The sequence below is a fragment of the Fomitopsis serialis genome (genome assembly GCF_022376445.1).
Source record: "Fomitopsis serialis strain Sig1Antser10 chromosome Unknown B0H18scaffold_2, whole genome shotgun sequence".
NCBI classification, from domain to species: Eukaryota; Fungi; Basidiomycota; class Agaricomycetes; order Polyporales; family Fomitopsidaceae; genus Fomitopsis; species Fomitopsis serialis.
In genome coordinates this window covers 1,038,986-1,065,626 of record NW_025954962.1, presented here as the reverse complement: position 1 = coordinate 1,065,626, position 26,641 = coordinate 1,038,986, and the positions used below count along the sequence as shown (strand labels likewise).

Genomic DNA, 26,641 nt, shown 5'->3' with positions numbered 1-26,641 from the left:
ACGATCCTCAGACATCATCAGGCTTGCTGCTATGCCTGATACTCTCCGTTGCAGACTATACGATACGACAAGCGCCTTTTGTGCGAGTCTGACTGCGAGGATATGGTTTGGAACCTGGCCCAACCTTGACTTGAGAGCAGCCCATAACGCCGCGGGGGCTCAGTGGAGATGAATTACACTTTCCAGTGGCTTCCAAAAGAATACCGTAATATGTACCGTACCTCAGCAGCTACGCTAATCTAGACCACAGAGACAAATGCGTGAGATCGGGAGCAACCGCAGACAGGGGAGGCGACGTCGGAGAGTACAGTGTACACTTTGGGCTGAGTATACACGGGATAGATACGAATGTATAATGACGTGGTGGTGTGGGTGTGCGCGCCGAGGACGTATAGGGGGTAATGCGAAGGAGTGGCTGCGAGCGCAGCCTATGAAACAATGAGGCTGGTCGGACTGGCTACATGCCCGCGCGAAGTGGGGACGTTTAAGAAGCACTAAGTGGTACTGGGTATGCCAGTGAGTGGTGGAGTCTTGAGCGTCGCACCGGTAAAATCGACGGCTGTTAAGGGGCGCATTAACGCAACGCACTGATGCACAATCGAGTACAACATACTTCGCTTCCAAACGTCATTTCCCCACCAGCTCAAGTAGTGACCGCCGCTAGGGAACTGGAAGTCATCGGGTAAATCCATGTTCGTTGCTCATAATCAACGTACTAACCTCCAGCGTGAAGAAAATGAAAAGCAATGATATCACCGTTCCTATGAACGACAACTATCAATCATGACAGCTGCAACTTTGTCCCGCCAGCCACGTACCACTATCCAATGCCGCACTCGTCACGTAGTTGAACTTGCTCCACCAAGCGAAGTTCTTCCGCCGTATGACATATTGGAAGATCAAGCCAACCAGGAACCAGGATGAATAGTTGATGCCCGTCGCAGGGGGGATAGCCGAAATCCCGTTGAGAACGAGGGGCGTATTGACGTACCGCACCCAGGAACTGGGGAACCGACGCTGCCAAAGCCAGAACGGAATAGGTAGGATGGCACCGATGATGAGAGCATACAACTCCGGGTGGTACGGCGATCCAGTGCCGAATTGTCGCTTCGGTCCGATGACACCCCTGGTCAAAGAAACGTGAGACTAACAAATCATGGAATGAATACGCAAACTCATACCACAACACGGACGCCTCATAGAAGACCTCGTTGTGTGGACACGTCAGATCGTACTTCTGGCGCTGCGAACAGATGTCTGGCACTTTGTCGAATATCCATTGCTGCATTCCACACTGGATGAAGGCCACCATGAACGTTGACGTCAGCTGCACGACGAACGTAGCTCGCGGAGGGACCTTGACGTAGTGACCGAGTTTCATATCTTGCACGAAGCGTGTGCCCTCGGAGAGCGTCTGCAGCGTGTAAGACTTGAAGATCATATTCGGAACAGGCTGGCCGGTCAGGATCGTCCCGGGAACGATTTGCGCTATGATGTTGATTGATATCTTTGCGGGTTCCATCAGCGGCAAACTCGACCGGCATGCACAAGCACACTCACAACTTGCCCAGTGATCGAATAAACATATCCGGAGGGGATAATGTATACCACAGGTATCAGTAGCGCCAGTAAAATGAACCACACTGGCGCATCTGTATCCCAAACCTGCCGTTCGTGGCGAAAGGTTAGAAACAACATGGTCGGAGAATCGAAATCGCACCTCGACCGCCACAATGGCCAGACTGAAGAAGACGACGAGAACGAGTAAGTACCACCACATCGGCACCTCCGGGTACGCCTTCATCAATTTGGCATGGATGTCCTCCTTCTCCACCTGTATTCTCCTGAAGCCGTTCAAGATGGCGCGTCCATGAAAGAGGATGGTGTGTACAATGACGCAGGTCGCAAGGGCAAACGCCATAAGGTACGCCATGGAGTAAGCCGCAGGGAGGTATAGCGGCGAGTAGTCCTCGTATGCGGTCACGTTGAACTTCTTCTCGTCTGTGAGCACCATCGACACGTTGTAGTCATTTCCGTACTTGTCGAACAACCGCGATGAGTACATAGGGAAATAGGCAAGGTTCCAGGTCTACGAATATATATAAATGTCAGTCGATGAGCCGATGTCGATGAGACGGGACGCGCACGTTTGAATAGTACAACGCCGGGGTCATGATCCAGTAAAAAATGACGAATCCGGTGAACACTTGCACTTGCGCCCACCAAGGCACCATGAGCGGGCTTGTGATCCAGCTGATTTCTGTCCAGTCGAACGTCAAGAAGCTCAGGCCCATGCCGGAGTATATACCGAACACCTGGTTCACGCGGACGTTGTCAGGTTTGATCCAGCATATCCAGGAGAAGACAGAGAGCGCTGTGAAGAGGTAGCCTATGGAGATTTCGTGGATCAAGAGGTGCAACAGGTCATATATGAAACACTGGATACATACCTGGCAGGAAGTAAAAGACGAAGGCCGCCGAGCCGACGTAAACCAAGTACCTAAATCTCGAGATACCTCCTCGTGGTTCGTCTTCCTCCGCATGCAGGGTATTCAGCAGTGTGCACACGATCAAGTTCTGCGGCCAAACCATGCTTGCCGGGTAAACCAACAATCGCTTGCACAGTCCAGCAAGCCCGAAGCCTGTGAGCTGCGTCGCGAGGATCAGCACCGTATTGAACCAGTAGCCAAGGTTCAGCCCGTAGTTGACGTCGATAGAGATCGTCGCCTGAATCGCATATGGCGCGCCGGTTGCGACGTTGGCCATCATATACACGAGAGCGTGCTCTTTGATGTTCCATGGACCAGGATTCAATGACCACTCTCCGCCGCCGAGCCATCTAGGTAGTCGATGGGACGTTATGGGGAGCCAGTACGCGAGGAGCTTGCCGAGGGGATGTGCGAGGATAACAAGGAGAGTAGAGGTGATCGATGGTGCTGGTTGACGCATGTAAAAGAAGACGTTCGCCGCTCTGCGCTGATGTGAGCAAATAACGAGCAGCTCCAGCAGGACACCACGTACGCAGAAACGAAGGTGAGCCCTAGTCCTACTATCCATAGCCGCACAGTGAGGACAGGCATCTCTGTGTCGTCGATATTTGATACCGACGCGCGCACTTCGGCGTAAGGGCTATCCTCCTCCTCATGCTCATCGAAGTCGTAGTCCATTCTACACCGTCGTAGGTAGCTGATGAGCGTGGAATGGGAGCAAGAGTCCAGAATTACGCACTTTACGGAACCTTCCTGACTGTCTGCTTCTAGCATGCTCCCATAGCTGACAATGGACTCAGCGGTCGACGGGATCCCTTGGAGCTTCGGTTTGGATGCCAAAGACTCGCGGTACTTCTCCTTCGCGTCGGTGAGTGATATGCGCGCCCCCTTGAGCTCAGGGCCGAACTAATGCCAGAGAACTTGCCCGTCCCTTGGCTGAGTCCAGTTAAGGGCGAGACAGGAGCTTGACTGAGGCGACGGAGCCGATACGCATCGTCGCTGTGCCCATTCGAGTCCGTTGAGGGAGGCGTTTCGACTGGACTCATAGGGTATGGGTGCCGCGAGTGCATAGTCGACGGCCCGGGAATTGGGCCTGGCAAGCTCGGACTGTACGGGCCTGCCTTGCCATGGAGATCAAAGGTCGGGGGAGGGAAGGCGATGGGAGTGGTGGCTAGGGGTGTAGTTCGAAGACCCGGTGTATCCGGAAAACCAGAGCCTGCGAAGGGGATCTCAGGGAAGTGAGCTGGAGGGAATTCCTCCCGCTGCTGGGCGGTGGAAGGAGGACCAAAGGCAAAGACATCCTCCGCATCAGACTCGTCGTCTTCGTCCTCGTCGATGGTGTATTCCTGGGAGAAGGTATACTGTGGATCGCGATCGAAGTATGCGCCCGAGGTGGAGGGACGCGCTGAGGAGGGACGGTCGGTGGAGAACGGTCTGCCTGCTGAGCTTCGCGGGAGACCCGCCATGGGCAGCGAGGGCGTGGGCTAGGGCAGCGTGGGGCGTCGTGAAGTGTCGCAGGAGGGGGAGACGGAGGAGGGGCGGGGGGAAGAGGTGGCGGAATGAGAGATGGGACAGTGAGACTGCTAGAGACGGAGGCGCCGGCCCAGGCACATCAGCCGCTATCCGCGGTTCCTGGCTCTCGCCCACAGATATGTATTGCCCAAATACATACTGCCTCTCTCCTCAGAGTCTCTGGCTCTGGCAGTGCCAGAGTCCTCCCCGCGCCGAGACCCCGCTACTTACGCCCACCGCACACTCCCTCACACGGCGGAGAACTGCAGCGGCGGCCAGGGACGCGCTCGCTCAAGCTCAAGACAGGCACCAGCCACAGAGCGCTGAGCCAGGGCACTTCCTGATCTGGCGGGTCACCGCGCATCGCCCGAGTTGGCCTTCGCTACGAGCCTCACTCCGCCGCACCAGCTTCTCTTCGCAGCAGCGGTGCTCCCGGAGCTGAACACTGTTCGCTCGGACTCACGCCTACGAGGTATTGGCTAGCCGTATGTGGTCAAGGAGCGGCCGCAGGCGAAACAGTGCCTTCAGCATGGGAAATGGCGCCGTTGCATGCTGATCAATCTGTTGTCCAAGCGCGATGTTCTATGTACGTATAAGTACACGGCCGCACACTGATCAGTGATCTGCAGTGCGACGGCCGCAGGGCCCGCCGCATCCTCATATGTCACCTGACATGCAGGTTGTCTCAGTGCTCGCAGTGTCGCTCTACAGTAGGACTCTACTTACCCGGAGCCACCCTACTCACCACCACCCTACTCACCACCAACGCGCATTGAATTATTGACCGCGCGATATGCCTCGACCAGAGACGTTGTCCCCGTCCTCCGTCTGGGCGCTGTTCAACTTCAGTAGCCTCTATCTCATCGGTTACGCATGGCTCCTTGGCATGTGTGCGTATACCCATCGTCGTGTCATCACTAAGTTGATCTTGATCATATATTCATCTGTTGTGCTAGCTATTTGGGTTACGTTCTTTGCGGGTGCGTGTTTATTGCGTGTCTCACAGTAATGTGCCTGGTGCTGAAATGAATGTTGGGCCTACTCAGGGCAAATTGCCTTTAGAGCCTTGCGTACGTATCTCCCCCCACGCCCTGCATTACGTCTGCTGAATGGTGCCTTCAGCCAGACACCAGTTCGGTGCACTTCAACACCGTGTTTTCCCGGTCTACTTCAGTCAGAGCATCATCGGGGCCGCCGGGCTCCTAGTCCTCTGGGTCCGCGCCCACCCCGACGTATCAGCCCACATTTTCAGCCCCGCTGTCGCGGATGTAGCGCAGGCCTACGTTCTAGTGTCTGTTCTCGTAATGCAGGCGGCCAATTACTTCGTGGTGGGACCTCTGACGAGCAAGTAAGATTCATGAGCAATCGTCCGAGTGATCGGGTCGTTTAAGTCTTCCTTTGTTCAGAGTGTTGTTTGAAAGACACAAGCTGGAGAAATCCGAGGGCAAATCCTATAACGAGCAGGGGGTACGTTCACATATATGCTCGGGTGCCAGTACTGACCATGACATTATACCGTCAGGTGTCCACCGACATGAAGACGCTAAATAGGCGTTTCGGCATGGCTCACGGAATTAGTTCACTCTGCAACCTGTTGGCTGTTATTTCGCTGATCTTCCATGGCCTTTGGATTGCCAACGCCAGTACTGGTTTATAAGCGACCGGACCTTGCGTAATTGTACGGGCTACCCGCACTGTACAACCTTGGCATACAGGCCGCCGAGTACGTACATACAGGCGGCATGCATCTACATTTTAGCGATCACTCAATTATCGAGTTGCGCACGGATGAACGAGGTTATTGGGTTTCAGGCGGGAAAGCTCAGCAGCGATTAGAGTACAATGGGAAATAGCATTACAACCACCTATGTTTTGTACAAGGTTCATGCGCCAACTGCCTGCATGTCCGGCATGAAACCCTCCCTGAGACTTCGTTCCAGACGTCTGATCTCTTCGACCGACGTCGCACGCGCAATGGCCTCCTTGACTTTGTCCGCCTCCTCCTTGGACATAAGCCGCCCTGCCTTTCCCGGCGCCACGGCCGGTTTTGGCTCGTCTGTCGCGACGGGTGCCTTCGCGGCGTGCGTCGAGACCGTTTTGGACAGGGTATCTGCTAGCTGCGTGGGCAGGTCATCTGCGGTCAAGAACAGGGACTTCGCCGCTTGCCTCTCCTGCAAATTGAGCGGCGAAAGAACGTTTGCAGCAGAGACAAAGCGGGCGATAGGTGAGTGCGCGGTCGGAAGCGGAAGCGAACGAGTGCGGCGCACCTTGTCGCGTATTCTCTGGAAATCCAATACTCTCAGCGATGGGATGCGCCATGCAAGCCACTCGCGATACCATTTCTTTTCCCGCACAGGGTTCCCCAACAGGGAAAGGAACTCGAGCTTCTTCATGTCTTTGAGCGGCTCAAGATCGCCGAGCTCGGATACGTTGTTGTTCGTGAGCACGAGAGTGGTGAGATTGGGAACGGAGAGGTGCAGGGATGGAGAGATAGTCGATATTCGGTTATTTGCGAGGAGAACGGTGCGGAGGCGGCGAAGAAGGGGATGTTCCCCAGCACAGTGATAGAGTTGTCCGTAAAGTCCATGGCATCATGTTGGTCCTAATGGCTCTGCATTCAGCTAATACTCTTCATGCAATCGATTTGGATGGTCCACACCTTGGTTATACCGAGGTTTTCAATGGCAGGTATTTTATAACCTGTGAGCATGTTTAGAAGTGTTACCAAAAGGTTGAGTGCCTCATACCTCGGAGGTCAAGCTGACGCTCTTTGAGTGGGTTGAGCGACGAGGGCACCGACTCGATGAGTTCGGGGGTGAGCTTCACCATGGCTGAACCTGCACAAGAGCGATGGACGTGCGCGCGCCGGAATGACGCCGGCGCCAAAGGCACAGCGCGTCTGCCATAAGAATACCTGACGCGAGAGTCGTGACGCGCCTCCTGCTGTCTGCACCTCCTCCCGTGCGCAAGCCCACCATGAAGGCCCTCCACCAACGACTCAATCTGTCCGTCGATCCAGTATCCCTGTGCTGGGACTTACTGATCACAGTCGGTGTGCACAGGTACACGAACGGCAATGAAACCTACACATTCGTACCCGCGGAGCCCGTCGGCGCGCGGTCTCTCACAATCTACAGGAATTCAGGAGATATAGTACTGAACGGTGCGCTGATAGCCCTGTTCTCCAGAGCTCTTCGTGGCTCATATCTCGCAGCACCGAACACGCCACTGCCTGTAACTGCCGAACGCTCAGGCAAAACAATATACGGCATATGCGGCCTAATATCCCTTGCACTCTGTTCGTCGGTCTCCCACGTTTCCTCGACACAGTCCTCATCCCTTATGTTTTAGCGGAGTACATCATAGTAATAACGGGGCGCGAACTACGCGGCCGGCTCATGGGGCAGAACATCTATCGCGCAACCGACTACGAGATCCTGCCGTTGAACCCCGACATATCCGTGCTCAGTCCGCCTCACCCCGTCGAAGCGCATCTATTGGCCCTTGTCAAGTCGCACCTGGCCTCTGGAAACTTCTTGTTCAGCTATGCGTGGGACTTGACGAGGAGGTTGCAGGCGCAATGGGTCTCATTGAAGGAGGACGTGGATAAACCGCTCTGGGAGGTGGTGCGTCTAACTGTGCTTCGACGTTTAACGAGTCAACTAAGACTTTTCCAGGCGGACGACAGGTTCTTCTGGAATAAGTGAGCTCGACCTCTGGTCTATGTCCTCGAAGCATTCGCGCTGACCTGAAACAGGTTCCTTCAGTCAAGGTTCATAGACGTCACAGTTGGAAATCCGGATCAGAATGTGAGCTTACTGGCTCAACAGTCCTCGCATGAGTTGACCTCTAACACAGCTGAGCCCATACATTCTACCAATGCTGTATGGAAGTAAGTCAGCTATCTGCGCACATATAGCCTCAAGCTCAGCGTTCCTCCCCTCCCAACAGCATTCGACATCCGCCCCGAACGCGTCAATGGCCATCCCATGCGTCTCTGCCTCATCAGCCGACGATCTCGCTACAGAGCCGGCACACGTTACTTCCGGCGTGGGATCGACCAGGAGGGCCACGTCGCCAATTTCAACGAGACGGAGCAAATACTGCTTGTTGGCCCTGACGATAACAGCGTGCAGCTCAGCTTCGTGCAAATACGAGGTAGTGTGCCGGTGTTCTGGGCGGAGGTCAATACGCTGCGGTATAAGCCGGACGTACAGATCATGGAGTTGCAGGAGACAGTGCGCGTGTCGTTCAAGTACTCCGTGCAGCTAGCTCATTCTTCATGCTTTAGGTCGATGCAACCCGGAAACACCTACAAGAAATCGTCTCAACGTATGGCGAGTCAAGCCTCGTGAATCTTGTCGACCAGAAGGGCCATGAGCTGCCGGTCAAAGAGGCTTATGAACGCAATGTCAAGCAGGTACGCGGCACACCTACTTCATATCGTTGTTCTGCTAAAGGCTTGGTAGGCGAGTCTCCCCAAAGTCAAATATGAGTATTTCGACTTCCACAACGAGTGCAAGCACATGCGCTGGGATCGCATACAGGGTCTTCTAGATAGACTAGATGAAGATATGACGAGATACGGGTACGTTAAATTCGGTATCTATCATGTTCTTTCTAACGCTGTCCTGCTATTTTCGCCAGGTACTTCCACCTCGATGCTTCTCAACCCGAACCGGTCAAGATCCAGGCGGGGGTTGTCCGTACAAACTGCATGGACAATCTCGACAGGACCAACGTCGGGCAATCCGCGATCGCGAAATGGATGGTCACTCGTCAGCTGCGAGCTGTAGGCGTCCTTCACGAAACTGACTCGATCGATCGCTACGAAGACTTCATTCGGGATTTCCGCGAGAGTACGTCTAGGCCCTGATCATGACCTAGTATTTCGTTTGCTGATCCCTCTCCAGTGTGGACAGAACATGCCAACATGATCTCCGTTGCGTACAGTGGCACAGGCGCATTGAAGACCGACTTCACAAGAACCGGTCAGCGGACTCGCCAGGGCATGTTTGAGGATCTCAGGAACTCCGTCATGCGGTATTTGAAGAATAACTTCTTCGACGGAGCCCGACAAGTATGCACGTTCCGTTGAGCATATCCACTCGTCATTGACTGCGTCTCAGGACGCCTATGATCTAATGACCGGTGCATTTGTCCCGCGGAGAGGATGGGTGCCGTCGACGTTCGTTTACGACAGTCGTCCTCTGGTCGTCCGAGCAGTAAGTCTAAGTCGAAAATGGATGTTGTGATGTTGAAATAGGCCCCACAGATGCCATATGTCTTGGGTTTCTCTATCTTCATGATCTTTGCTGGCCTCACACTGCCGCGCACATCCGGTATGTCTCCAGTACCTGCGACACGATGTCCTCTCGACTTACGACCTGCATAGACTACTCACTTTTCTATTACTTCCTCCTTTGGTTCGTCCTCCTGACCCTGTCGCTCATCTTTATCTTCGCGCATGGCATTGAATATGTCAACTGGCCACGGCTCGTGCCGCTCACGAATATCATCCATTACACCGGCCCTGGCTTCCGGAGTGGTCAACGGGGCAAGGGCTTCGGCATCCCAGCACTCGACCTGAAAGAGCTCAAGTCGTCGGCTCCCGTGCACAGAGGGAAGATGCCAGGCCACCGGCGTGCGAAGAGCAGGATAGAAGAGGTGGAGATGGGGACGAAGCGGGTCGATTAGCGTGGGTGACATATGGCTCCGTTTCTGTACAGGCTCAGGTCTCGGACTGCGCTCTGCTCATGTTGCTTCGTTCTGTCGTTTATATATATGGTGTGCGAGATATCGGGTGTCCCCTTAGCGGGACCGAGGGCTGCAGGCTTCTTTGCCAAGCCAAAGGGTCGGGTGCATGGGTGAGAGACCGACTTGGGACCGGGTGAATGGTGGAGTAGACCAGTGCCATCATACATGCCAGTGCTTCTTTGCAATTGTGCAGATCTAGGGTCTGCCCATGGCTATCTTCTAGCGATCTCGTTGCGCCTACAAGCTCACACAAGTTCGAGATCCCCATTTTGATCAAGATTTGACAGCCGGACTGTGCACCATGACGAAGGATAACCGTGGTTGACTCGGATACCTCGAGCTCCGAGTCTACGTTCCGGTCGTTTGTGAGTTAATTCGTAGGAATCTCACGTTGTCCGAGGAGAATGCTTTCAGAGTCAAAATGGTCTCGTGTTATAGTTATGAGATCGAGCCACGGATTTGAATCTGTCCAGACACAACCAAGTGCTATTACAATGACCCAGTGTGAGGGAGAGCAGAGCTGGTCGCGGTAATTAGTATGGTCGTAAGTACGCTGTTGGTATGCCACCGCCACAGCGGAGGACTATCGGACTCTGAATCATTCTCACGACTGTGGCTGCACCAAATTTCGCGCGGGAGCCGTCGCACGGTCGCCACTCTTCACTGTCCTGGTCATTGTCCCGCTTTATCCCAGGTCTAACAAAATGAGCGGCAAAGGTGTCAAACGCGCTTCCCCCGGAGCGTCGACGGAGAAGAATCCCCTTGGGGACGTGGAGCTGACCGACGAGGATGCTCAGAAGTTGAACGGCATCCAGAAGGAGATCGCGCGTACGGAGCTGCTGCTAGGTACGTACAGTAGACGCGTCTTTGTCTGTGTGGAAAAGGCGTGCTGGCTGATGGGGTGTATTGCATGCAGAACGCCGCGCTCAGGAGGCATTGTACCCCGTGTATGAAAAGCGTCGTGTAATCCTCAAGGGTATCTCCAAGTTCTGGCCCGTGGCACTCATGAACCACAGCATGTTCGCGCTTCACGCGCAGCACAACTCGGATCAGGTCGCGCTAAGCTATCTGGAGGATGTATGGGTTACGCGTGACACGAAGGAGTCGCGGTGCTTCACCTTGGAATTCGTGGGTGGTTGTGCGTTTCATCTGGCGGAGGTAGCTGACGCGTCGGGCGTAGTATTTCAAGGAGAACCCGTACTTCTCTGATAGTGTACTCAAGAAACAGTACAAGTGGTCCCCTGGGCCTGCGGCAGCGGAAGAAAAGTCCGACACGGACGGTCTGACTGATTCAATGATCGACTTCTCGTGGGAGCGCGACGTAGAGCCCCAGGTAGGTTCCATCGCTATGGAAGCTATGGCCATGGCTAAGAATACACTGTGATGCCGGTGCAGGCGAGCAAGATCAACTGGAAGGACGACGCGAAGAACCTGACGAAACTGCACCCGCGCGTGAAGGACGAGGACGGTGATGACATGCCTGCAGAGGGGGGCAGCTTCTTCAACCTGTTTGAGGAATCAGAGGATCCATTTGACGTGCGTGCGCTTCATCTCCGGGTGCTGGATGGCTGGCGCTGAGACGTGACGGTTGCAGCTGGGCGTGCTGATCGCAAACGACGTGTTCCCCGAGGCGGTGGAGTACTTCCTGGGCCAGGCTGGCGGGGACGGGGTGGACTCTGACGACGACGAGGACAGCGAGGACGACGATGACGAGGAGGAGATTGACCTGGAGAAGCCGCGCCCGAAGAAGCTGAAGGTGTGAGGCGAGGAGAGGCAGCCAGCCGCTCTAGTGCCGCACACGCGCTGCCCTGACCAAAAGCAGAAGCTCCTTCTGTACATAGACACCTGGCCGCGGGCGCGTGGCTGGGCGCGCCGACGCGGCAGCGAGCGTCGGCGAACCATCGATTGCTATAAATAGTCGGAATGGACATGTGTGGTGCCTGGTATTTATAGGTGGATTTATTTGTGCGCAGACGTCTGATTGTGAGCTGAAGAAGCGCGGGCCACGCACGCTGATTGGCTGTGCGCGCTATTCATAGACGGCGTACGGCCCCGAACACGGCGATGGCTTTTTGACGTCTGTCCACCGTCCGTCCGCCGTGTTCCTCGCCCGTCGCGCTGCAGACGCGCCCATAGCGCCCCGCATATAAGGTCTGTCTCCTCCCCACGCACGTCAAAGGCCCGTCCTGACCTCGCTATCTTCTCCGCCGCCCCGTGCGGCCACAAACCCCCCCGTTCTTTACCTTCCCCATCTATATCCAGTCATGAAGTATGCCGTGCTATCCGCGCTCTTCCTCCCAGCGTTCGCGTCCGCGCACAACGTGCAGCCCCATGCACGACGCGCCACGGCCGCAGACGAGAACTCTGCCGCTCTTTCCAACGCGAACACTGCCACAGCCACCTCCGTCCTTCCGTCCACCGTCACCTTTTCCTTGATATCCGTGAACCCGACTGCCGTCCCGCTCTCGGAGATCAACACCGGTGCCACTCAGACGCAGTCTACCATCACTATCTCTACGACCTACGCGGGCGGTTCGAAGCAGACCTGGATCCCAAGTGCTCCTGACCTTCCGCCCTGTACGTCTCGGCGTTCATTCCCCCGTCTTCGACTCTAATGCTGCCGTGTTTCATTAGCTTTGCCCAACCCGACAAACTACCCCAAGCTGGATGTCACGCCTCCAACCGACTCCGACGAGGCCAAGCAGTGGATTCAGGAAGTGATGGATTCGGGCGTGTACATACCTGACACCCCCCCTACGAACCCGGGTGGATGCGGGAATAACACGGCGGCTGTGGCCAACGCGTCGTCGACCGGCACTTGCTGGTGGACTTGCGGCGGCTGTCAGAGGACGACGGACGTCTCGGTCTGCCCCACCAAGGACTCGTGGGGTGTCTCGTATGACGATGGTCCGTCGCCCTACACGCCGAACCTCCTGCAGTACTTCGGCCAGGAGGACATCCGTGCGACGTTCTTTGCCATCGGTTCTCGTATCATCTCGCGCCCCGCCATCCTGCAGGACGAGTACATGACGGGCAACCAGGTTGCCGTTCATACCTGGAGTCACCCGTACATGACGACGAAGACCACGGAGGAGGTCATCGTCGAGCTGGCCTGGACGAAGAAGGTTATCAAGGATACACTTAACGTGACACCGATCTACTGGCGTCCGCCGTACGGTGACATCGATGACCGGGTAAGAGCCATCTCGCAGGCGTTGAACTTGATCCCCATCCTGTGGACGCGCATCAGTGCGACGCAGACGTTCGATACGAATGGTAAGTCTAACGCCGCCGAATCACACTGTTCGTTTCATTAAGGTGCCTGCAGATTGGAGCATTCCCGAAGGCAGCGTGAACGTGTACGAGGTGCTGGACAACTGGGAAATGATCATGGGCAACTCGACCAAGATCGATACCGGCTTTATCGTCCTTGAACATGATCTGTTCGAGCAGACTGTCGATGTCGCGACTGGATACATCCTTCCTCAGGCGCTTGCGCACCAGCCGAAGTACAACATGACGCCAATCATCGAGTGCTTGGACATGCCTCTTGCGAACGGATACCTCGAGACGAACGATAACTCCAGCAACCCGCTGCCACTCGGTGCGTAGCCTTAGTTATTCAACGTACGCTATTGCCCGGCTGAACTGACCTACTAGCATCGGTGACTCCGAAACCGTCGTCCTCTGCCTCGGGCGCCGGTGCTTCGAGCACTGGCAGCAGCAGCAGCAGTGGCAAGAGTGGCAGCAGTAGTTCGAGTTCCTCGTCTGATTCACAGAGCAGCGGGTCGGGCAGCCTCATGGTCGTCAGCCCCGTGCTACTCAGTGCAGCGATTGGGGCTGTGGCTGCCGTGGCTACTTTGTTCTTGTAGCGGCGGTTCCCAGCACGTATGTATTTCGTCCGAACGCCTCCTGACGGGGGGCTTCGCTAATTGTGTTCTGCTTGAACACCAATCGGTCAGGGTTTTCGACGCCCGTGTCATTCTCTGTAGCCTACGTTTGCACCGTCGGACTACCGGTAATACAGCTTGAGTTGTTATGTTCGCATGGACATCTTATGAGTACACATACCCGTTCCGCAAGGACGAGAATTTATACCATTCACACACATCGGTGGACAGCGAGGACGTCCTTCCGATTCGTCGTACGCGATCTCTATTTATGGATCCATCGGTGTCTTTTTTCTGATCCCTGTGCAACGCTGCAGATTACGACTGAGGACCCGCCGACATTGCGCGCCGAGCCTTGCGACAAGCCCGCGTACGCAGGAACGTTGCCTGTGCGTGGCCCCGAGTCGCCGCGGCGGACGTCCAAGGCGCGTCGGGTTCCTCAACACCTTCCAAAGATGGTGGCATGGATTTCCCTTCCGAACATTGGCCGATGCGGCGCGTGAGACGGTGGTAAGTATCGTCGCGTCGCGTGGGCGGCGGGTGCGTGATCGCTGTGATGAAGTTGATGCTGTCAAGGCGATGTACGAACCAGGCGACTGTGGTGGATGTTGCTAACGGTACGCAGTGTTCCAGCCAAATTCAGGACTGCCAGACTGTGGAAGAGGTGGATCGCTGTCGCATCGGCAGCGTCGCCGTCGCGTTGCATTTGCGACATGGAGCCGAGTATGATTCGCGCGGATGATGTAGAGAGCCGGGCGTATCTGGTGGCAGCAGGAGGGCGGCAGCCGGCGCGGCAGACTCGGCGGCGGCATCGCCAAGGGCGGCCCTCGCGGATTGGATCTCCGCCGCCTTTTTACGGGGGCGCTGTGGCTGATGTGATTCTCATCCCCTCCTCCTTTTCGACACTCGTCGCCAGTTCTATCCGGCCGCCGTCGTCGACGGCCTCCTCAGTCCTTTGCTCCTTACTGTCTTTACGCCCACGCCCACAATGCGGTTCGCCCTCGTCTCCGCCCTCGCCCTCCCCGTGCTCGCCTCTGCTCACGGTCGCGCTGGCGTGCGGCACCATGTTCGTGACAGCACGGCCTCCGTCTCGGCCGCCAGTACTGCGTCTGCGTCTGCATCCGCGTCTGCGCCTGCCTCCACCGCATCCTCAGCTGCGTCCTCAGCTGCGTCCTCTGCCGCTTCAGGTTCTTCTGCAGCGCCCCCAGGCAGCGCTGCTGCTACACCTGCGAAGGCGTCGTCAGGCTTCGGCACGATCACTTTCTCCCTGGCTTCCACCAACCCAACGGCTGTCCCTTACTCGTCTATCACTCAGGGTGCGCCACGCAGACCACCTATGCCATGACGACCACGTACACTGCCGGTACCGTGCCCAGCGACATCCCAGGCGCGCCTCCCATCCCGAACTGTACGTGCTGATATCTGCATATTTCGTCGATAGTGCTAAACAGATTTTGCAGGGGCGGCCTTAAAGCCGGCGAACTACCCAGCGCTCGACAAGACCCCGCCCTTGGACTCTGACGAGGTCAAGCAGTGGATCCAGGAGGTGCAGAACTCGGGCGTCCCTATCCCCGATTTCGCTCCCACCAATCCTGGTGGCTGCGCCAACAACACTCAGGCTGCAGCTAACTCTAGCCGGTGCTGGTGGACGTGCGGTGGTTGCGAGCGTGACTATGATGTCACGACCTGCCCGACGAAGGATACGTGGGGGTTGACGTACGACGACGGCCCGTCTCCGTACACAACCGACCTGATGAACTACCTCGACCAGCATGCAATCAAGGGGACGTTCTTCGTCGTCGGCTCCCGTGCTATTTCGCGTCCTGCTATGCTACAGGCCGAGTACGTCCAGGGGCACCAGATCGCCGTGCATACCTGGAGTCACCCGTACATGACGACGATGACAAACGAGCAGGTCATCGCTGAACTGGGATGGTCGAAGAAGGTCATCAAAGATGTACTGGGTGTGACCCCGATCTACTGGCGTCCGCCGTACGGTGACATTGATGACCGTGTTCGTGCGATTGGTATGGCCATGAACTTATTCCCTGTCATGTGGACGCGTATCAGCGCTACCCAGACTTTCGACACGCTTGGTCAGTTACGCTGCTGTCCATGCGTTTGACGTGCTCACGTTCCCTGCAGACTACGATCTCGCTAGTGGCATGGCCAACCCCGTGCAGGTGCTGGACTCTTGGGACGCGATCATGAACAACTCGACGCAGATCGATACTGGTTTTATCGTCCTCGAGCATGATCTCTTCCAGCAGACTGTCGATATCGCGGTTGGTTACATTCTCCCGGAGGCTCTTGCCCACCAGCCTGCGTACAACATCACCCCCGTCATCACGTGTTCGGACATGCCTATGTCGAACGCGTACTTGGAGACCAATGATAACTCTACCAATACCCTTCCGGCTGGTGAGTAAAATGTCACAATCGTTGTTGCTTTGCTCAGGCTGCTCTACAGTCGTTCTCGGAGGCAACGTCACGACTGACGCGGATCCTTCGGGGTCCTCTAACGGCACTGCATCGGGTGCATCTACCAGCGGTGCCGTAGGCACCTCCGCTCTTAGCTCGGGCCTCATTACGGCGGCCGTTAGCGTTATGGCGGGTATGGCTGCATTCATGCTCTAGCCTTGGACGATCGCCGAACCATCCAAATGATCGTCGAGGCTTCGTCTTCGACTCTTGTCGACTCCGCAATAGATAGTTTACTGGTACAGCCTTGTGTCCTGTGGACATTTTGAACGACTGATACCTATTATTTCCGAGACCCCATTCACAATTCGCGTTGTAGTGTAGCCGATTTGTTACCCGAACTGCTGACTTCAATCACTAATTGCCCTTCTGCAACTGTGTCTCCACCATCTGTCGTCCATGTCGATAGGTGCCCTCATCGGTTACTCGCGTCGTATCTGGTCTCTTGAGAAATGTTCATGGACTCGAAGGCGCACAATATACCATCAATGCATGATCATGCTGCACGTCGCGTTTGTCGGACGATAGCCGGGCCTCCGTATCCCATTGAAATACTTAGCCGAGGGTGTTATTAAGGACAAGTGGGCGCATAATTGGATCTCAGGTGCGTCCAGGGGTCGGCGGCGATGGCCTAGACAACGTCGTCCGTCTTCGTCAACGTCCTTGTCCCCACGAAGTACACGCGGTGTTAAACTGGCTAAGGGTATCTGGCCCGGGATCTTGCAGGCAGCCGTACTGACGTCCACACCGGTCGGAGGAAGCTTCAGCAAAATTGCCCTGACTTGTACTACGGAACAACGATACCAAAGCTTACGCGCATGGCTAACGTTCATCCCAAGGTCCTTGGGCACCGGATCGGGGCCTCGGTGCCTTGCTATAATGCACTCCGACAGGCACGCCGTGCTTACCCTTAATATATCTGTGCGGCATTAATTATCATAAGCTGCGTCCGTCCGCTCCGCTTGAGATCTCTCCACATGAGTAAGATCGCTCAGTGGGCGTCAAGTCACCGGGAAAGATGGACTGAGGACATTCCGACTAGATTTACGTTCCCCGGGACCGCTCGAAAAGGAAGTAGTGATTTCGCAAGGTGGTTGCACAGCCACAGTTCACTCGAGGACGAGCACAAGTCATGCAGTCGCGGTTTCAGTGGTGCAGCTGCAGGCTGGATCACAGAATTTCATAGATGCAAGCTTTTACGTCGTAGTCACTGGAGGAGGATCCTAGCCACTCTCCATGCGCGCGAGCGCTTCCGACTTGCACAAAAATGTCAAGTTACTTAACTTACAGCGGATTGTTCCGGCAGGCGTTGGGGCTGCAGGGCGAGCTATTTTCGCTTTTGTAGAGATATACCTGTGCAACTAGTGCAGTACGTGCGGGTAGCATTTTACTTCCGTGATGATTGCATGTTGGTAAGTTATGCTCCATCATTATATCCATGAAGTTTGTTTGGACCACAAACTGATATTGGATGACCAATTAACGTAATTATTGTTGCCCGCCTAGCTCAATCGGATAGAGCGTCAGACTCTTACAATGTCTGTAGGCAGGCAATCTGAAGGCTGCGAGTTCGACCCTCGCGGTGGGCTAGTGTTTTGGTTCTTGTCGACACGCACTTTTCCTTGCCAGTTGCACTGATCATTGCACAAGCCTGGCGTGACGCCTTACAGCCCACGTATACCAATGTGAAGATGAAAATCCAGCATCAACGACATTTTGTTGTCCACGGCATTAGATATAAATACAAGTTACTTCATTCGTATGTAGGCGTCCCGTGTCGTAAGAAAACTTCGGTACATGCAGCAGTGTAGATGATGCCTCCGCGTTGCTCGCTTGTTTTCGATTCAGAGGATAGTGGTCTCGCAAGCACGTAGGGTTCAGCCGCGGAAAGTGCAACAGCTAATTGGATAAGCCGTTAATTCTTTGAAGATTGCGTAAAAATTATGTCTAGCGTACCTGATCATATAAGGTATGATGGAAGCGAGTAGAGTCGCGAATGCTGCCCATGCGAGGTATATCGCATTACCCATAGAGACTGTGATACCTAGAGGTGTGGGATCTGACGCATTGCCAACCATGAACCCATTGATCGACTCGGCCTTCTTGATGATGACAGTCCAAATGGCCGCCCCAATGAGAAGAAATGCGCTACCAATGATAGCAAAGGCGGTCGAAACGAGGAAGGCAAGAGGGTGTTTTAGCATGCCACTTAGAGCAGAGTGATGAATAAGCTTGGCGAATAGTCGGGGCACAGGGCAGACGAGACCCACCATATTAACGCTAACGCGGCGCAAATGGTACCAAGCAGGAGCACGTAATATGCCCCATTCGTGAAGTTCCCCAGGTAAGGAGAATCTATGAACGTGCTGGACGTTATGATGTAGTCCGTGAAACTCGAGTAATTCCCGAGCATGTCCGAAGTGATGACTTCGTACGGTTGGAACCGGTTCGCTGCGGTCATATTGGAACAGGTGCCGGCCGACGAGTTGACGTAGGCACAGTAGCCATACAACCCCCAATCGTAATGGTTGCGCAACCCTGCCCGCTGCTGGAGTGGTGCCGAAGCGTTGGCCGTGTATAAGCCTTCAATGGGATCGCTGAGAGCCGCGTATAGCCCATCTCTGTGAAGTGCCATGGGTATGCAGACGGTACACATATGTGGGAGCACATTACCCATAGCCAGACATGTTAACTCTGATCTGCAGGCCATGTCGGTCAACTGCGATGCAAACCCGAACGAAATGCCTTATGATTCACCATAGCTATGCCTCTGGGGACGGAAGACGTGTTGATTTGTCCGACCTTGTCATGCAATGTCAGCATGCACTACATACTCGATGGGCAAGATGCTTACATGCATGAAAATGAGGCATAGCAGCGCCGTCAATCTGGCACGTCAGTAGTCAACAGCGCGGCCTCGGAGAGTAAAGATGGGGCGACCACGCACGATAAGAGTGTGGCAGAGCCGATGCACATCTCTCCGCGGAGCTGCATGATTCCGGGACGGCAGTGCCTGCAAGCAGGTGAAGGGGGGAAGGAAGCCAGTCCTGGTGCTGCCCGCAACAAAAGCGAACCGGATGCGCAGACGCGCCAGACGCGAGACCGACACGCTTGTGGCACGTTTTCTGATCGCCCAGTTCCAGCACGTGCGATTACCCCGGTCTTGCCCTTTCGAGAAGGCAGGGCACCTCGACCACACTCGGATGAACGCAGACGTACGTACTCGTCCGCCTCCTTCCTCGATGGCAACCGCACACCTCTTTCTCTAACGTTCAGAACCAATTCTACTTCGTTGTTCACACCGCGCGTCCATGGCCGACCAACGAGACACTACGGAGGATCTGCCCCCAGTTACTGGGTCATCTACAGAGCAGCATGCTTCGGAGTCAAGAAGGCCTCTCATGCAGCGTGCATTGGAGCGGACTGTCGACAGGCTTGGACGAAGCAGATCCTCGACTGGAAAAAAGTCGCAGCTGTCTCAGAGTCAGCCCACATTACCTGCGCAGAGTCCGCCGAGCCGTCTCATGGGTCTCAGGAGCCGCGTCAAGGGAAAGGAGAAGGCTTCATTCACAGATGACGGCAGCAGTGAAGGTTAACTCCAATCAAAGTGCGATTTTGAATTACGCTCACTGACGCACAGGAGAGGCTGCGACCACGCATTCGCAGGACCTCAGCTCGGCAAGCCGCGCAAAATTGCCCTCCTCGTCTGCGGCGCGGCAGATCTACCGCACAGTAACCTCTCGCGTGCGAGATGATGATTCACCGTTTGTCACTCCACGGTCGCCCCCACTAGTACCAAGGCGTTCTGATTTGCAGCGGCTCTTCCGAGGCAATCAATCCGTACGTTCTGACTTGCTGAACGTGTACTCTTGACTTCATCCACACTCCTTAGATGCACGCTGGGACGCAGACCCTGATACAGGCTTTGCAAGCAATGCCATGGGCAGAATATCAAGATGATGATGACGGAACTCCTCAGGGTGACACACCCACAGATACATCCAGTGACGAGGATGATGACCGGCGTGGTGAGCATCTCCCTATTATGTCCTGCGTAACAGCTACAGACGGGACTCCAGGCAACCATCTAGCCTCCTCGATCCATACAATATACCGTCCGCTCGCGCGCTCCAAGCGCGGCAAGTTGCCTACGCTTTTCTCTCGATCCAAGAGTCCAGAACTTGATCCTGTGAGTGACAGGGAGGAGACGCCGCGCCTGGAAGAGACTGTGATATCAGACGAAGAACTGCAAGACGACTTTGAGCCGCCGGATGACACACAAGACGTGTCGTACAGCGACAGTCAGCCTGGACCCTCAGATTCGCCCACTTCGATTCATCAATCAGTCCGTGGGACTCATAGACATCCGCCTACTCGCTCCGGAAGCATGGGCACGGTCAAGATTCAGCGCAGGTCGCGACTAGCTGAGAAGCTCAGAGACATTTTCGAGTTGCAGGGCATTCAAGAAGTTGTTGCAGGTATATGATCTTCTGTTTTCAAGGCTACACGTTACCAACCGCACGCTTCCCAGAGATGCCATGTTGGCTACTGCGGTCAATTCGTACGCAGCCATGCATTTTCTTCGGAACTTTGGGTCTGAGCATCTGCCGTGATCAGTGTTGCAGGGGTATATGTACCTCACTGACTCATATATGTGCTTCTTCGCACACATGCCTTCGAAAGAGGTATACGCAGACTTGCCTATTTACCTGAGTATACCTGAACACATGTTGTAGGACCAAGTCCTGAAGTCTGGCTCAATGTCCAAGAGAGCACAACGTACCAAACGCTGGATACGCCATTGGTTTGTCTTGAAGAATGACGCCCTCTCCTGGTACCAGTCACCATCGGCATGTCCAATGTCTCCAACGGCATTGGCAATGATTAACCTTTTCATAGGATCCTTACTTCCCACACGGCATCGTAGACCTGCGTTATGCGATTACATGTGAACCACTGTATGAGAGGGAGATACGCCTTCGAACGAATCAGAAGACCATCCGGTTATCCGCTGATTCTGCGCCGAGTCGAGACGAATGGATCAAAGCTATTCGCAAAGTTATGTTCAGGGCGCAAAATATGGGCGACAGCGTCAAGGTACGCACCAGAGACTATATAGCTGGGTAGAGCCTTACCCCTCGTCAAGATTGCGATACCCTACTCAGCCATCGCGGACGTTGAGAAGTCGTCGGCGATAGATTTCAGCGAGACTATCGAGATCAAGGTCATGGACAAGGATCACCCGTCGTTGACGGACTCTTACTTCTTTGCCTATTTCCGGGACCTTCCAGCAGCCCTTGAGCAGATCCGCGACGTTGTGCGTGCGTCTAGAGGGATCCCCACCGACTCGCATGTCCCTTCTGTCATCGACACGACCGTCTGCAAACCCACTACACCGCCTCCAATAGCTTCCCGCACACAAAGCGCGCCGCCTATGGATCAGCTGCCGAAGTCGCCGTCTGGCTTCAGGATACCTTCTCTACTGCGTCCCTTGCAGGAATCGCTACCACGTGTCCGTACGACTGCTCTTGGTCGAGCTACGTCTCCTGAACGGGATGATGGTGAAGACTACACTCATGTCACCAAGAGAGGCTCGTCGACCTTCATGGCGGTCACCGCGTCCCCTACGTCGAGCACCCTGATCGAAGACCGAGGCCCACCGCCGCCTCCTGAAGGTAGTTCCTCATCTCCGCCTAATCCGGCACTTCATACGTATCCTCCCTCACCTTCCTCTTCGCCCGCAATGTCAGAAATCATAACTACGCCATCCAAGGATGGTGGCTCGTGGACGGTTGGCGTGCCTTCGTGGCTGAGGATGCCAACGATACCCTCGCGACGAGCATTCACAAGTGCCCTAGGCATTAGGTTGGGTGAACCTCACAGCGCACCTGAGGGTGAGGGCGTCTCGGAGGTCATCTCGTCAAACACTGGCACTGGTAGTCGTATGTCTACGAGCAGCAGCGGTCCGAATGACTTCGGTTACTTCAGCGTATTGGAAGCACCTACAACGATGCTCGACGATGAGAGTATCGAGAAGTTCCGATCTACGTTCGCATTTGATGAGAAGGAGACATTGCTTGGTGGTGCGTCGCACAGCGCTTCTCAATCCGTTTGCTCACATATATTCTGCAGTCTTTCCGGGATATGTTTACCGCCTGCTTCCTGTCTATGGACGCTTGTACGTGTCCACTGATTTCTTTTGCTTCAAGAGCAGTGGACCGTTAACCACGCGAACAAGGGTCAGTCATATCTATCATGTGCACGAACTGTACTTGACAGCTACCAGATGGTCCTTCCCATACGAGACATCCTATCCACGGAGATGTCTAGGGCGTTCCACTTCGGTCACTACGGTCTGGTAATCATCGTCAGGGGGCATGAAGAACTGTTCTTCGAGTTTAGCGACGAGGAGCGTCGCGCAGCCTTCGCCTCCCTCCTTGAACGGCAGATGGAGGACGAAAGGCGTAGATCCCCCAGCGCCGACACCCATGGATCGACATCGGAATGCCACGATAGGCTCATTCTGGATGAAGCTGGTCCCCGGCAACCCTCGGATATCGTTACAAAGAGGGCTTTGCACGAAGCAACTATGTCAGAATCGCTCCCTGCAGTCATGTTCAACTCCGCGTCCTCTACATTCCTCACATTCAAGCCTGATAAATCGCTGCATTTCACATTCTTGACCATTGGCTCTCGAGGAGATGTCCAACCGTACATCGCATTGGCTCAGGGCCTCATGAAAGATGGTCATCGATGCCGAATTGCGACTCACGGAGAGTTCAAGGATTGGATTGAAGCTGTATGTCATTCACTTCCGTGGTCCGACAAGATCTGATGAAACAATGCCTTGTCAGCATGGGATTGAGTTCGGTTACGTTGGCGGTGATCCGGCAGAACTCATGCGGATCTGCGTAGAGAATGGGACGTTTACTGTTGCGTTCCTAAAGGAAGGCATGCTTAAGGTTAGCACATCATGCGCGCAAATGCTCTTGTACTAAGTGGTTTTCAGTTTCGCGGGTGGGTCGATGACTTACTCAAGACCTCATGGGAAGCGTGTCAAGGGACGGACGTCCTCATCGAAAGTCCCAGTGCGATGAGTGGCTACCACATAGCAGAGGCACTTGGCGTACCGTATTTCCGCGCCTTCACCATGACATGGAGTCGCACAAGGTAGGTTCGCTCATTGGAGTGGATATATTATATGGTCCTAACGGGCCTGACATTGTAGAGCGTACCCGCATGCGTTTGCCGTGCCTGAACATAAGGTCTGTGAGGTATTCTTACCATAACATACATTCACTGACTTGCGTGCAGATGGGAGGCAACTACAACTACATGGTACATAAATTTACTCTAGGAATTCTTCTATACATGCTAACAGCGATGTCCGTCAGTCATATGTGCTGTTTGATCAAGTCTTCTGGCGGGCGACCGCGGGTCAGATAAACCGCTGGAGACGAAACACTCTCGGTCTCGGCAGCACAAGCCTCGACAGGATGGAGCCGCACAAGATCCCCTTCCTATATAACTTTAGTCCTGTCATCGTTCCGCCGCCTCTCGACTGGCCAGAGTGGATCCACGTTACAGGCTACTGGTTCCTGAACGACGCGGACGTTAGCTCCAAGAAATGGTCGCCTCCACCTGATCTCATCGAGTTCCTCGACTCCGCACGCAAAGCTCAGAAGAAAGTTGTCTACATCGGCTTCGGCAGTATCGTCGTGTCGGATCCAAAGTCTATGACCCGTTGCGTGATTGAGGCTGTGGTTCGAAGCGGTGTCTATGCCATCCTCTCGAAGGGTTGGTCAGACCGGCTTGTGAAGGATGCCTCGGACGTTACAGAACCCGAGGAGCCGTTACCAAAGCAGATCTATTCCATTGCGTCTATTCCGCATGACTGGCTATTCCAACGTGTAGACGCGGCATGTCATCACGGTGGTGCTGGGACAACTGGAGCTAGTCTACGAGGTATGTTGGTCGCACTGCTCCGGAGGTACTCAATGTTCACAAATTAACACAGGCGGCATTCCTACGATTATCAAGCCATTCTTTGGAGACCAATTCTTCTGGGCTGATAGAGTGGAGGCCCTTGGAATCGGCTCGGCCGTTCGCAAATTGACCGTAGAAAGTCTAACTCAGGCCTTCGTCACCGCGACCACCGATCAGAAGCAGATCACTCGTGCTAGAGCCGTCGGAGAGAAGATACGGGCGGTAAGTACATTGAAACGTCTTGGTTTTCAGGTACTCACCGGGTTGTAGGAGGACGGTGTGGGAACAGCCATAGAAGCCATTTACCGTGATCTCGAATACGCTAGGTCGCTTGTCAAAAGCGCTGCCGCGGAGGACCTGCACGATGATGGCTTGGACGCTGAGCACGCCACAATTCGTGACCTTCGTCCATCTCTACCCTCTCCGGTGTATTCTGGTGCGCGATCGGGCAGCAGCTCTGTCAGCTCCGCACACGATGCCCCGAGTGACTGGAGCGTCATATCTGATCAGGAGTGAGCCATACTTACTTTGTATCTGTCTTCCCCGAAGGATCTGTGTGTAGAATCACATCTGCGTTGACCAGCATGTACACTTACGCTACAGCGACTAACTGCTTGCTTTGTTTCAATGCCATACCTACAAGTAACCCCATGACGATAACGATGTAGCATAGAACCCATAATACCGAACCCCTTCTTCTCCAGCGATCATTGTTGTGCAGCAGCTTCCTGCCCGTAATGCCGTTCGAATACGCGCTTGCTGAATTGGCCGAAGGTCTCCGAGGCCGCAATCCGCTGGTTCGTGTCTGGTTGCATGAAGAGCGCAAACGTCTCGCGGGAGACACTATCCGTACCCGCACCTGCGCCAACGCGGACGCAATGTGGCGTCGCGCGCAGACTGCCTGCCGTGGCAAGCTCTAGGGCCTCACCGGTTTGGAAAGCGAGGCAATCCGAGGGGATGGAAACCTTGGTCAGGTCGCCTCCGCGAGTCCTGATGTAAAGACCCGATGTCGGAGAAGGGCTCTGTATGATGACAGGTTTCCCTGCTGGACCTGGACGAACGAACATCGCCTGTTTCGATGAGTAAGCAGCGGGACATGATAGGACTCACGGAGACTACTCGCCGAGCATAGTCCTGTGAGAAGAGAATGATCGATGTGGAATCCACACCAACTGTCGATGGGCTCATCTTCTGCGGGAAGCGCAGCATCTGAAGAGGGTGCGAAGTAGTGCAGTAGGCGGGCCTTAGTTGTCTGTGAGGTTCTAATGAGATCCGCCAACGAGACAGAGGTATCCGTGAGGTGTGAGGAGGCTGTCGACACGTTAGAGGCACATGTGATGGTGATGGTCTGGGAGAATGCGTACCAAAGGGCTGACAGGCGGTCGCCAATTCTGTGCCGACCTTGAACACAAATCTGTGCTCATGTCCCGCGTTAGGTTCGCGGGCAGCGGTGTGATGATTATATCGTACCTGCCCAAAATCTTGAATGCATCCTCGAAGCCTTCTAATCCATGTAAATCGTTGGTAGGCCCTACATCACGGACGATATCACTGACAAGATCCTCCCATACTGGAACGTTACTAACAGATGTTTGTCCCATGGTACTCTGGGTACGCCTCACGCTGCCCTGCGGTCACATCAGGGGTGTCCACAATTGGATTCGCGTAGTACGATCCCTTTAGGGTATCTGCAGCGAGAAAAGGTCGTCAGAGATTTGCCTGTGACAGGTCTAGCTATTCGCCGCACCGGGTCTGCCATTCATGGTCTCCTACGTGAAACGGAACCGTGATTCACCTGTCCCGTAAGGTGGCATATTCTCTCACCTTGCCATGCGACCACCCGAAACTGTGAACTCCAGGACGAAGATTATGACACCTGATGGTACCTCAAGCTTAAGACGCACCTGTATTTACTTCGCGGGTCCGCATAATGCTCCCTTACTTCGTGGTCGAGGTTTGCGAAACAATAGGCGAGCTTGAGTAGTCTTTCCCTCGCAACAACATAGCTTGACGGAAGATCGCGGACGACCACGATTCCCAGACAGTCTGGCTGTGAGCCGAATGCCTTTGCTGTTCGACATCCATGTATACGTGATGATTCAATTTCGCATACGAGGCAATACTTACCAATGGAAGTAGTCAATGACAGAGGGGAGTTCACCAAAGTGGGGTACGATATAGAGACAGCGCCTTCCGAGGTATAAGTGATCGGACTGTCGCTCGCAACTGTTGCCAATCTTCGGGACACAGCAGGTCCTGAGAGGCTTCGCGCGGTTCGTGTAACGCATCTCAGAGCAGACATCGTACGCAAGTATCCCCTAGAGATGCAGAGTGTAAAGGAGTCCAAGCTCAAGGATGGTGCCAACTGATAAGTGGGCACCGCGGTGAATCTGCTAATGACCTACAAAGCGCCGCAAAATTGTTCACCCCTCGATGGTAAGCATGGCATCTAGATCTGCGAGATAACGATCCTACCAAACAACGCGAGTGGCGCCGGCGCGGGCGCCGGTCGTGTACCTTGCGACT

The 26,641-nt window shown here is 54.7% G+C and overlaps 10 protein-coding genes and 1 non-coding gene across 11 annotated transcripts; 7 read left to right on the top strand and 4 right to left on the bottom strand.

The window, feature by feature from the left end:
* Nucleotides 1-232: 232 nt before the first annotated feature.
* On the bottom strand, nt 233-4,145 carry B0H18DRAFT_970465 (OPT oligopeptide transporter protein-domain-containing protein). The gene is made up of 12 exons (XM_048043711.1): nt 3,449-4,145; nt 3,229-3,377; nt 3,022-3,168; nt 2,451-2,971; nt 2,148-2,389; nt 1,721-2,089; nt 1,561-1,665; nt 1,182-1,507; nt 819-1,126; nt 721-761; nt 614-668; nt 233-559 (listed from the first exon to the last, which is right to left on the bottom strand). Exons 1-12 carry the CDS (start codon nt 3,953-3,955, stop codon nt 495-497), a joined length of 2,835 nt encoding a protein of 944 aa, XP_047900500.1. The 5' UTR covers nt 3,956-4,145; the 3' UTR covers nt 233-494.
* A 649-nt stretch (nt 4,146-4,794) lies between these two features.
* On the top strand, nt 4,795-5,658 carry B0H18DRAFT_1081605 (uncharacterized protein; the record flags this gene model as incomplete). Its single annotated transcript, XM_048031418.1, has 6 exons — nt 4,795-4,891; nt 4,958-4,981; nt 5,048-5,071; nt 5,124-5,349; nt 5,408-5,468; nt 5,524-5,658. The coding sequence occupies 6 exons, from the start codon at nt 4,795-4,797 to the stop codon at nt 5,656-5,658; spliced, it is 567 nt and encodes a 188-aa protein (XP_047900499.1).
* Nucleotides 5,659-5,884: 226 nt separating this feature from the next.
* Nucleotides 5,885-6,830, bottom strand: B0H18DRAFT_1113255 (leucine-rich repeat-domain-containing protein; the record flags this gene model as incomplete). Its single annotated transcript, XM_048032920.1, has 4 exons — nt 5,885-6,421; nt 6,562-6,603; nt 6,661-6,701; nt 6,749-6,830. The coding sequence occupies 4 exons, from the start codon at nt 6,828-6,830 to the stop codon at nt 5,885-5,887; spliced, it is 702 nt and encodes a 233-aa protein (XP_047900498.1).
* Nucleotides 6,831-6,939: 109 nt separating this feature from the next.
* Nucleotides 6,940-9,899, top strand: B0H18DRAFT_970445 (SacI homology domain-containing protein). The gene is made up of 15 exons (XM_048043710.1): nt 6,940-7,006; nt 7,064-7,164; nt 7,216-7,299; nt 7,353-7,627; nt 7,679-7,704; nt 7,759-7,810; nt 7,860-7,893; nt 7,953-8,239; nt 8,293-8,421; nt 8,471-8,589; nt 8,649-8,860; nt 8,915-9,081; nt 9,131-9,226; nt 9,277-9,343; nt 9,397-9,899. The coding sequence occupies exons 1-15, from the start codon at nt 6,978-6,980 to the stop codon at nt 9,696-9,698; spliced, it is 1,980 nt and encodes a 659-aa protein (XP_047900497.1). The 5' UTR covers nt 6,940-6,977; the 3' UTR covers nt 9,699-9,899.
* Nucleotides 9,900-10,462: 563 nt separating this feature from the next.
* B0H18DRAFT_867161 (uncharacterized protein) lies at nt 10,463-11,520 on the top strand (the record flags this gene model as incomplete). The annotated part of the gene is made up of 5 exons (XM_048039841.1): nt 10,463-10,604; nt 10,675-10,886; nt 10,939-11,091; nt 11,154-11,294; nt 11,353-11,520. 5 exons carry the CDS (start codon nt 10,463-10,465, stop codon nt 11,518-11,520), a joined length of 816 nt encoding a protein of 271 aa, XP_047900496.1.
* A 502-nt stretch (nt 11,521-12,022) lies between these two features.
* B0H18DRAFT_1113252 (uncharacterized protein) lies at nt 12,023-13,630 on the top strand (the record flags this gene model as incomplete). The annotated part of the gene is made up of 4 exons (XM_048032919.1): nt 12,023-12,335; nt 12,393-13,034; nt 13,087-13,362; nt 13,419-13,630. The coding sequence occupies 4 exons, from the start codon at nt 12,023-12,025 to the stop codon at nt 13,628-13,630; spliced, it is 1,443 nt and encodes a 480-aa protein (XP_047900495.1).
* A 1,006-nt stretch (nt 13,631-14,636) lies between these two features.
* B0H18DRAFT_1151881 (uncharacterized protein) lies at nt 14,637-16,504 on the top strand. The gene is made up of 4 exons (XM_048035735.1): nt 14,637-15,056; nt 15,109-15,744; nt 15,794-16,069; nt 16,119-16,504. The coding sequence occupies exons 1-4, from the start codon at nt 14,990-14,992 to the stop codon at nt 16,283-16,285; spliced, it is 1,146 nt and encodes a 381-aa protein (XP_047900494.1). The 5' UTR covers nt 14,637-14,989; the 3' UTR covers nt 16,286-16,504.
* Nucleotides 16,505-17,625: 1,121 nt separating this feature from the next.
* On the top strand, nt 17,626-17,718 carry B0H18DRAFT_t15. The gene has a single exon. It is a non-coding gene; the product is annotated as a tRNA-Lys (tRNA).
* On the bottom strand, nt 17,650-19,219 carry B0H18DRAFT_970421 (actin cortical patch SUR7/pH-response regulator pali). The gene is made up of 7 exons (XM_048043709.1): nt 19,077-19,219; nt 18,984-19,017; nt 18,887-18,931; nt 18,803-18,828; nt 18,400-18,750; nt 18,086-18,337; nt 17,650-18,028 (listed from the first exon to the last, which is right to left on the bottom strand). Exons 1-7 carry the CDS (start codon nt 19,121-19,123, stop codon nt 18,007-18,009), a joined length of 777 nt encoding a protein of 258 aa, XP_047900493.1. The 5' UTR covers nt 19,124-19,219; the 3' UTR covers nt 17,650-18,006.
* A 669-nt stretch (nt 19,220-19,888) lies between these two features.
* B0H18DRAFT_196536 (glycosyltransferase family 1 protein) lies at nt 19,889-24,727 on the top strand. Its single transcript, XM_048037059.1, has 16 exons — nt 19,889-20,157; nt 20,209-20,607; nt 20,661-20,690; nt 20,747-20,814; nt 20,866-20,979; nt 21,029-21,226; nt 21,276-22,212; nt 22,262-22,368; nt 22,416-22,928; nt 22,984-23,091; nt 23,139-23,299; nt 23,358-23,394; nt 23,444-23,467; nt 23,524-24,094; nt 24,147-24,337; nt 24,386-24,727. Exons 1-16 carry the CDS (start codon nt 20,022-20,024, stop codon nt 24,629-24,631), a joined length of 3,840 nt encoding a protein of 1,279 aa, XP_047900492.1. The 5' UTR covers nt 19,889-20,021; the 3' UTR covers nt 24,632-24,727.
* Nucleotides 24,728-26,417, bottom strand: B0H18DRAFT_1151871 (Clavaminate synthase-like protein; the record flags this gene model as incomplete). Its single annotated transcript, XM_048035734.1, has 9 exons — nt 24,728-25,185; nt 25,212-25,426; nt 25,480-25,529; nt 25,586-25,646; nt 25,702-25,803; nt 25,863-25,884; nt 25,940-25,961; nt 26,020-26,185; nt 26,243-26,417. 9 exons carry the CDS (start codon nt 26,415-26,417, stop codon nt 24,823-24,825), a joined length of 1,176 nt encoding a protein of 391 aa, XP_047900491.1. The 3' UTR covers nt 24,728-24,822.
* Nucleotides 26,418-26,641: the final 224 nt, after the last annotated feature.

Excerpts from the sequence above, each read along its gene's own strand:
- B0H18DRAFT_970421 (XM_048043709.1), bottom strand. The coding sequence starts at position 19,123 with ATGCAGCTCCGCGGAGAGATGTGCATCGGCTCTGCCACACTCTTATC. Across the intron at positions 18,751-18,802 it reads GTTAACATGTCTGGCTATGG|AGATGGGCTATACGCGGCTC; the intron begins GTAATGTGCTCC and ends GGCACTTCACAG. Across the intron at positions 18,029-18,085 it reads ATCATACCTTATATGATCAG|CTGTTGCACTTTCCGCGGCT; the intron begins GTACGCTAGACA and ends TTATCCAATTAG.
- B0H18DRAFT_970465 (XM_048043711.1), bottom strand. The coding sequence starts at position 3,955 with ATGGCGGGTCTCCCGCGAAGCTCAGCAGGCAGACCGTTCTCCACCGAC. Across the intron at positions 2,390-2,450 it reads CGTCTTTTACTTCCTGCCAG|GCTACCTCTTCACAGCGCTC; the intron begins GTATGTATCCAG and ends AAATCTCCATAG. Across the intron at positions 1,666-1,720 it reads TGGCCATTGTGGCGGTCGAG|GTTTGGGATACAGATGCGCC; the intron begins GTGCGATTTCGA and ends CACGAACGGCAG.
- B0H18DRAFT_1151881 (XM_048035735.1), top strand. The coding sequence starts at position 14,990 with ATGACGACCACGTACACTGCCGGTACCGTGCCCAGCGACATCCCAGGC. Across the intron at positions 15,745-15,793 it reads CCAGACTTTCGACACGCTTG|ACTACGATCTCGCTAGTGGC; the intron begins GTCAGTTACGCT and ends CGTTCCCTGCAG. Across the intron at positions 16,070-16,118 it reads TACCAATACCCTTCCGGCTG|TCGTTCTCGGAGGCAACGTC; the intron begins GTGAGTAAAATG and ends GCTGCTCTACAG.
- B0H18DRAFT_970445 (XM_048043710.1), top strand. The coding sequence starts at position 6,978 with ATGAAGGCCCTCCACCAACGACTCAATCT. Across the intron at positions 7,165-7,215 it reads AGGAGATATAGTACTGAACG|CACCGAACACGCCACTGCCT; the intron begins GTGCGCTGATAG and ends CATATCTCGCAG. Across the intron at positions 9,344-9,396 it reads CACACTGCCGCGCACATCCG|ACTACTCACTTTTCTATTAC; the intron begins GTATGTCTCCAG and ends CGACCTGCATAG.
- B0H18DRAFT_196536 (XM_048037059.1), top strand. The coding sequence starts at position 20,022 with ATGCACGCTGGGACGCAGACCCTGATACAGGCTTTGCAAGCAATGCCA. Across the intron at positions 20,691-20,746 it reads TTGGCTACTGCGGTCAATTC|TGTTGCAGGGGTATATGTAC; the intron begins GTACGCAGCCAT and ends TGCCGTGATCAG. Across the intron at positions 23,395-23,443 it reads TTGCCGTGCCTGAACATAAG|ATGGGAGGCAACTACAACTA; the intron begins GTCTGTGAGGTA and ends ACTTGCGTGCAG.